General features: G+C 40.3%; 1 protein-coding gene across 1 annotated transcript; it reads left to right on the top strand.

Annotated features, from left to right (window-relative positions):
- The first annotated feature begins 3,600 nt into the window (after positions 1-3,600).
- LOC143584000 (uncharacterized) lies at positions 3,601-4,470 on the top strand. Its single transcript, XM_077066159.1, has 2 exons — positions 3,601-3,967; positions 4,048-4,470. Exons 1-2 carry the CDS (start codon positions 3,616-3,618, stop codon positions 4,368-4,370), a joined length of 675 nt encoding a protein of 224 aa, XP_076922274.1. The 5' UTR covers positions 3,601-3,615; the 3' UTR covers positions 4,371-4,470.
- The last annotated feature ends 4,045 nt before the right edge of the window (positions 4,471-8,515 follow it).

Genomic DNA, 8,515 nt, shown 5'->3' with positions numbered 1-8,515 from the left:
ATTATCTCATATTTCATTACCGTCTAGGTGATACACATATCATACAATACGATACATAATTCTATTTAATCTAACGTATCATAACATCCTGCACGCAAATCTTACACACATCAAGCACTTAGCACGTAAGCAATCACTTCATCTTTATTGTACCTGAAAAGCATGTGAGAAAACGGGTCAACTACGAATAGTTGGTGAGTTTCACAATTTGAGTAAACCATGATAAATCCATATCAAAATATAATATTATCGATGTAATTATGCTGAGCCCACAAGTGAAACCTCTGTTAACCCAGTACTGTACCCGTTCCGGGGGCAATGTTAACCCAGAAACACTTCTAGGGACATCTGGGGACACTGTTAACCCAGTACAGTACCCATTCCGGGGGCAATGTTAATCCAGAAACACTTCTAGGGACGTCTGGGGACACTGTTAACCCAGTACAGTACCCATTCCGGGGGCAATGTTAACCCAGAAACACTTCTAGGGACATCTGGGGACACTGTTAACCCAGTACTGTACCCATTCCGGGGGCAATGTTAACCCAGAAACACTTCTAGGGACATCTGGGGACACTGTTAACCCAGTACTATACCTATTCCGTAAGATTCCCGTACAATCAAATATTTATAATTACACGCAAATCCATGCGTTCAGTATGTACTTAAACATTTCAATAGTAACATGCTTTCCGCCCCGGGAAAATATTTAAAAACAATTCAGAAAAAGGGGCTCGTGAAACTCACCTTAGCACATGCAAGCAGGTAACAACAGTCATTATCAGTTAACACGTCAAATCTGTAATATGATCCCTATGATAGTTACTATACAATTACTATTAATATAACTTTAACCGTGTTAACCGGTACATCTGGGGACACTGTTAACCCAGAATTGTACCCGTTCCGGGGGCAATGTTAACTCAGAACACTTCTCCGGACTCAGATTGTGATTTCGTTTAGAGTTCATTAGTCAAAATTAATATTAGTTCGTTTCCCCGTTTAGCGTGCCTAGCACGGCTATCCGTTTTTACGTTTCAAAAATGAGTTTGGTCACACATGACCCGAAAATAGTGGTTGACTGATAATTTAATTAGAGTTGTGAAATTAGAGCTCGGTTTAGACGCCCCGATTGGCCGCGGGACCCGTTTCCGTCTTTGGTGCACCGGAAACTGTTTTATCGGATAAAATTACCCAAATCATCCGAATTATTTTCGGATGATTTATTTTTACTTGTTTAACTCAATTATATGAAAATAGTTCATTTTTAGGGTTTTTATACACCGGTCAGCTCGTTTAGGCGAACTTTACCGGTTTACGCGTTTTAAACCTTAAAAGTTTGTTTTTGCACAAATAATTATCCGTTTAACCTCGGATCTTGAAATTTTGCACAAATCACTTTTTGACAGTGGGGAATTTTATAAAAATATTTCCAGAATTAATTTTTATATTTAAAATTTATTTATCTATTTTTAAACACCATTTAAACACTAAATATGTCGTAAATACCAAACGACCTTAGAAAAATCCCAAATTTTTCCTGGATGTCCCCTGCTATCCACATAATCCCCTGTAATTTTTACAGAACCAAAATCTTCTTTTACATGCCATTTTTCACTAAAACCGAGCTAGAAAACCCTAGAACTCGTTTAACCGAAAAGCCTACTTAGACTTCTCCAACTGACCTAAAATTTTGTGTGTGACTTTTACATGTTATGAAAAGCTTATCTGGAATTTTCCAGAATTTTTCATGATATTTAACTATTTTTCACCATTTTTGGCCAAAACCGAGCATTAAACTCACCAAATATTCATCCTTTATCCAAAAATTACCAAAATTTCACAGAACTCATATTTTCTTATATCTAACACCTCTGTAAAATTTCATGACCTAACTCTAAACCATCCACAATCTGTCCAAAAATCCATAACCGAACACAAACCGAATATACGTTTTGTTTTTCGCCACTACAAGCTACAAACTCGTCTTTCCGCCTTATCTACCACTAAATACAGAACCTACACCAACATACCACAATACCAAGCAAGTTACACTCACAATCAAGCCTCTTACACTATAGTTTCGGTTATTGTTTCAAAACTAAAGTTTAAACCGAAAAAATTCGTTTTTGGTTCGTTTAACTCCTTTCTTGGACCAAGATCCCTTGTATAACCCGTATACATCACTTGATCATGCAAGAATCGGTTTTCATCTTTGAAACCTCATTTTCTTGCAAATAAACTCAAGAAACGAAGATGGAAATGTAAATAACTCGATTTTTTACCTCGGTTTTCTTGCTAAAAACTCGGGTTTTTAGATGATCTTGTGGAGAGAATTGAAGATTGTTGAATGTGTTTGTGTAAAAAAAAGAAATAATGGAATGGGGTTACCCCCTTATTCCGATCGGTCTCATGGAGGGGTGGGGTGGGACCCACCTTTTCATTCTTAGCCACATGTTTGGATTCTCGAAATCCGGATAATGTTTTGGATAATCTGGTTCAGTTCGTTTTTCGGTTAAATGTCTAATTCGGCTTAAAACGAGGCTAAAACGGTCGTTTTCGGCTTAAAAAATGAAATTTATATAAAATCACTTTAAAAACTTTAAAAACTTATACCATGACGTTTATTAACTTAAAACATCATATTATTAATAATTGCGCATCTTTTTCGGCTTGATCGATCGTCTCTTGCTCGGTTTGGTATTGAAGGTTTCGTTTAATGTACCGACGTACCATTAAATCGAAAATTCTTTTTCTGTGCCGTACTTTACTTATCCCGAAGCATTAATGCTTCGTAAAATCACTAAATATTATAGATATCGTCTATAATTGAACCATCGATTCGTTCGGGTTTCAATAATTATCGATCGATTAATCGCATATTCAATACGATGAATTATATATTCACGTACAATCAATACAGTGAACCATGTATTTTCGTATAATTACTATGGTACTTCATGTACCCGACATTAAATATAACGTAACTATTGTCTACCGGCTAGGGTATACTTGGTTTCGTCGGAATCGTTACACGTCTTCCCATGGAACCTGCGTTGCTACTGTCGTCGCTCTCTCTGCTTCAAAGTGGCTCTTTCTACGTTGCTAAATGAGGGAAATAAATGGTGGTGGTGGTGGTTGTCTTCTTCCAATAGAAAACAGTAATATTGGTGTCTATCTGATGAACTGTGTGGCAGATCGTGAGGAGGAATTTAGGTTTTACAATTGAAAACAAAAACCAGATTTTTAATTGTGGCGTCTAATATTTCAGACTTTCTAAAATCTGAGTATGAGTAGGTGTCCAGGAGATAACAAATGGCTGAAGGAGGATCCACAACATGGAGGAATGGTGAGTGAATAATCAAATACGTGGAAAGAAAAGAAGTACAACACTGAATGCACAAAGTACAGTTATGAAATAGGTACAACAAAAACAACCAAAAGTACAACCATCACTGCACCAAAAAGTTGTAAATTAATATATATAAATTAAAAGGATGGCTCTATTTTGTTTTAATTGACTTTATCTGAGTACCTTACCTCAGTTGGGTCTTGGTTTTGCTTATATACGAAAAGAAAAAGAAAAACAACCCAAAGCAAAGTGCAGAGAATAGAATGCGTTTCACAGAGTCGCCGGTGATTGAGCTGAGGGTGGGCGAGTCAAGGCTCTCTTTTCAGCAAGACAATGGGTCAATGCACGTCGGCACCACCGTATGGCCTTGCTCCCTCGTCCTCGTCAAATTCATCGAGCGTTGGCACTCCACTTCCACTTCCACAAACAATAACAACAACCCTTACCAAACCCTAACTGACTTCACCAACAAACGCGCCGTCGAACTCGGCACCGGCTGCAGCGTCGCCGCCATGGGCCTTTTCCTCCTCGGCCTCAAAGACGTCATCCTCACCGACATTCCACCCGTCATGCCTGCACTCAAACATAATTTGAAACGCAACAAACCTGTCTTAGGTATTACTTTCAAAACTCAATACTTATTAATTTTTATGTATATATAAATATTTCAAGTCTACATGCATAATATGTGTTAGGTAAGATGTTGAAAACAGCACACCTGAATTGGAAGAATTTGGACCAAATTAAAGCATTAAAGCCGCCGTTTGATATTGTGATTGCTGCTGATGTCGTGTATATTGAGGAATCGGTTGCGCCGTTGCTGGCCGTGATGGAAGCTATGGTTAGTGATTCAGGTGTGGTGCTGTTAGGGTATCAAATTAGGTCACCTGAAGCTCATGAGTTGTTTTGGGAGCAGTGTTATCGGATTTTTGAGGTTGAGAAGGTGCCTCATAAGCATCTTCACCCGGAGTATGCGTACCACGAGTCTGATGTCTACATCCTGCGAAAGAAGTTGTAAAACATATGGTACACAACCGCGGCAATCAGGTGAGTTACACTGTCCTGTCATGTTAATTTGGCCTCATAGAACTGTAATTTGGCTTTAATAAGAGATGTTAAAATCTATGTAGTCCAATTAACACAAATAGGCAAGTGTATGAGTGATCTAATCGGTACCAGTATATGTAATTGTAAAACAATCCCTAATATTCAAATCATTATTCCTCTCTAATCCTAAAGAAACATTGGTTTGAAAACGTTAGTTTAAATGAATATAGGTAAGGGTGGCAAACCCAACCCAAATGAATTGTTTTGGGTCAAGATGGATAACTTTAAAAGTAAAAAATTCTTCAAGGAGGTTAGGATGGGTTGGAAATATATAAGTATTAATATTAGATAACTTTTGGTATTTTATATATATATATATACACACACCGCTATCCCACCGCAATAACCGATATCTCAGATATCGGTCATTGACGGATATCCGCTATTTTTTGGCATTAACTGCATAGACTAAAACACAAAAAGGCAAGTGTGATCGAATCGGTAATGACTAGAAGCCTAGAATCCTGATACTAAGTCTTTATTACCCTTCATTCAGAAAAAAACTTGGGGATTGAAAACATTAATTTGAAAGACTATTAAGTTGGAAAAACTAGAACTTTAAGAAAACGATAACTGCTACAAAATAACGATATTAAGTTCAGTAATGATCAATATTATTACTCACAATGAATCTACTTCTCCTTACTGAAGTTGACCAACCTAAAGAAGGAGTTGGATCAGTTAGTTAAAGGTAAAGCCTGGTTAAGTCCATCAGGTTCTTTATTTAGTAAAATCAATCAACACATACTTCTCGTGTTGCTAACTAATGTTAAGATACAGATGAAACTTCATTAACTATCAGTTATGGTTTTTACATAAATTAACTTAGTTCTCTTTTTACTAATATCCAAAAATAGATAACGTAGATTGATTTCATGCCGAATAACTAACACCACAAGGTATCTTGTATGCAATTACTCATTTGTATTGAATTGATCACTGGAAACCTATTTTACAAACAAAAGTTTTCTTGTCAAGTGTCAACACATAATCTAAACTATCTAATTAATTCTAGAATCTAGACAAAAGAGAAAATTGGAAAGTGATAAGAACGAATGAAAGGCCACGAGTGACTTATTTATACTCATCGCAATAAATGCGACTATCTGACTGACAGAGGAAACGGGCCATTGGATGAGTGGCACGTCAAGCGGGAGATTCGAAAAAATGTATACAGGCTGTCAAAAGGCGTCATACACGTCTTATCAGGCGCCACTTACAATTCCTCTCTCCGCCACGTCATCAGTATCATTCAACTTGTATAACTTCAAAATTCAAAAATATCTTGCAAAGATAATACTTCACAAACAAGTGTAATATCCACAAAGTAAAAAGTTTCTTCTCATTACTACTCAAAAGATAGTTACAAAATATGGAAAAACAATTACAAGCCTTAAACTCTAAACCTATTCTATGGGTTGGAGGCTGGCATATCTTCTGGAACTTTTGGCGAAGTGTCCTCGGGCGAGTCGTCCTCAGACTCATCATCCAGATAGTTCCGCAGTTGCTTCATGCCATCATCGGCAGATGCAAACTCCGGAAGCATATTCTGTAACGGGAAGACTAGGTCATCATACTCCTTAACCCGTATGTCGTACTTCTGTTTAGCATCAAGGCCATCAAGCGGATGACTTTCAATGGTTTGACCAGATCGAGCATACTCCATCCATTCATTGAAGCCTTTCACGCGGCCAACATCAGAAGAAGCGATCATCAAATTTACAAAACAGTCGGTAAGCTCAGTGCTCCCCTTAACATGGCAGATGACCTGATGAAAGAACAAAAGAAGTACATTAGCATTGCAAATATGAAGTATTTAATAAAATAACTTATGAGGGAAACTCACGGAGTCAAGCCCTCGGTTGAGGAACCATTGTCGGTCCCGCTCAGCATGCTCCGTCCTGCTCCGAAGCTCTTGTAATTCGTTGGAGGCACGAGTCTCTGCTTCTGAACGAGATTGCAGCAAGGAGTCATAAGCAGACTGCATCTCAGCAGCGGTCTTGTCTTTAAATTGCTCCTTCTGCAACTTCAGTTTAGCCTCGAGCTCCTGAATCCGGTTGCCCTAGAGGGTCACTTGATTTTCCAAGGCTGAATTTGCTTCTTGGGCCCGAGCCAAGTCATCTTTTGGGTCTCAGCCCGGGCGGCCTCAAGAATGGCATTTTGCCTTTCACAGGCTTCTTTCCATTTTTGAGCAGCAGTAGAACTTCAGTCTTTTTCTTGTTTAAGGGAAGCCTCGGCGTCAGACTGCTTCCACCTAGCCACACTCGCTGCTTTGCGATGGTCCTCAGGCTCTCTTCGCAGTTTCGACAGCTCGAGAGGCTTCAACTAGCTTCCTGCCCATTGTACGCCATTCGCGTAGGATTTCCTGGCTACAGGCTAAACTGTTAGCCAAGGAAACCGACAGGTCTACATGAAGATCTTGGCGGGAACGGTCATGCTGGTGCGCCATTTCTGCAGGCGGCACGCAATGTTTGACAAAATTCATGCAAGTCCCGGAGTCCGAAAATCGAGACCCATTGACAATGTCCCAAGAATGGACAAATAGGTTATATTCACCTCCAAAAATCGCATCCCCGTAATACTGCGAACTTGAAGCTTCAAGACGAACGGGGATCGAGGAGGATTGCTACGGGGCACATTGCGTTGAACCGCCTCCAACCTCATGGACAGATGGTCCAAATTGAAAACTCCCGCATGCACCCATGGTTAAGGGAGAGGAGGTAGAAAAAAATTGAGGAGGAGATCGAGGCGGAGATTCATGAATCTGGAAGCCCTCTGCCGTGACTTCAGGATTTTATCGGTCTGGAAACCAGTGACATTCCCAGATTGAAACAGATAATCCAAGGAGTCATTTGCTCCGGATTGAAGATTAGACCCCTCCACATTCGCTTCAGTGGGAGGGGTAGAAGGCTTGTTTTCTGTTTCCTTCTCTGGAGGAGGGGACTGTTGTTTTTCGGCTGCAGGAGTCGGTGTTGGCAATTTCTCAGAAACATCATCCCTGGCTATAGACGGATCTGCATAAAAGAATCACATTCATATTATGTCTTAAAGCAGTAAGAATTAGAAGATAAAACACGTACCAGTCACCGTCTTCAAACGTTCCGCAAGACTGGACTGGGGTTTCTTCGGCCGATGTGTCCACTGTTTCTTGGTCACCGGCTCATCTTGGGTACCCGCACCCGCATCACTGGCCTGAGAAGACCCGAAAGACCTCTTCTGTGCTAACTCTCAAACAAGTGCAACACAGATGAAACCTCAGAAGCATCATCAGAGTTTTCTTCCTCTGAGGAGGATGAATCGTCTCTCGACAACAGAATGACGAATACCCCCTCAGAGGTAAGAACATTATGAGGAGGAGGATTTAGAACATACGCACTTGTTTGAAAGGTGGCATCCGAGACCACGGGTTCGGCCCGCACTTTCATTGGAAAATGAAAGTTGTTCTTGGTTTTCTTAAGGACATGCATGTCCTTCGCATCCCGGATGCTCTTCCTCGTACAACCTCTATCACCGAGTAGAGCGTTCAGCATAGGACCCGGACCTGGAGAGAGAAACATAAACAGTTAGTCATAAAAAATGAAAATAAAAGGTGAAAGAAAGAGGATAACTCACGATTGTCTAAACCAATAAAAACGGGCTCCATGTATGGAGTTGGCCATAAACAGCTCATGCCCGCCCACACAAGGGCCTCCTTGGGAAGTACCCGCATCGGAGTAGGATTGGAAACTAGGATGCGGAACCACTCCCGTCCCTCATGAGCAACTGTGACAATGTTGGGGAGTGGCTCATTAACTGGACGTCAGACCATGGCATTCGGTACCACGTCCTCGGAAATCCAAAAAAACTTGTTTCTCCAATCTTTGGAACCGCCTTCAGTCTCATATCCGATACCCCTATCGGCTATAGCTTGGCATGTAAACCACCCTTTGCGGTTGACCATTCGGTAAAATACAGCGAATTGGTCAAGGCGGGGTACCATCTCATGAGCCATGCACACGAATTTGAAATGAAAAATCCGCATAACGGCACGTGGATGTAACTGGGATAAATGTATCC

Source organism: Bidens hawaiensis, unplaced genomic scaffold (genome assembly GCF_021521415.1).
Source record: "Bidens hawaiensis isolate Kalapana, Puna unplaced genomic scaffold, B.hawaiensis_p1.1 tig00032761_1, whole genome shotgun sequence".
Classification (NCBI taxonomy): domain Eukaryota; kingdom Viridiplantae; phylum Streptophyta; class Magnoliopsida; order Asterales; family Asteraceae; genus Bidens; species Bidens hawaiensis.
The sequence above is the reverse complement of the archived record's forward strand: the minus strand, read 5'-3'. Positions and strand labels throughout refer to the sequence as shown.

Coding starts and splice junctions, on each gene's coding strand:
- LOC143584000 (XM_077066159.1), top strand. CDS start 3,616: ATGCGTTTCACAGAGTCGCCGGTGATTGAGCTGAGGGTGGGCGAGTCA. Junction 3,968..4,047: donor ACGCAACAAACCTGTCTTAG/GTATTACTTTCA, acceptor AATATGTGTTAG/GTAAGATGTTGAAAACAGCA.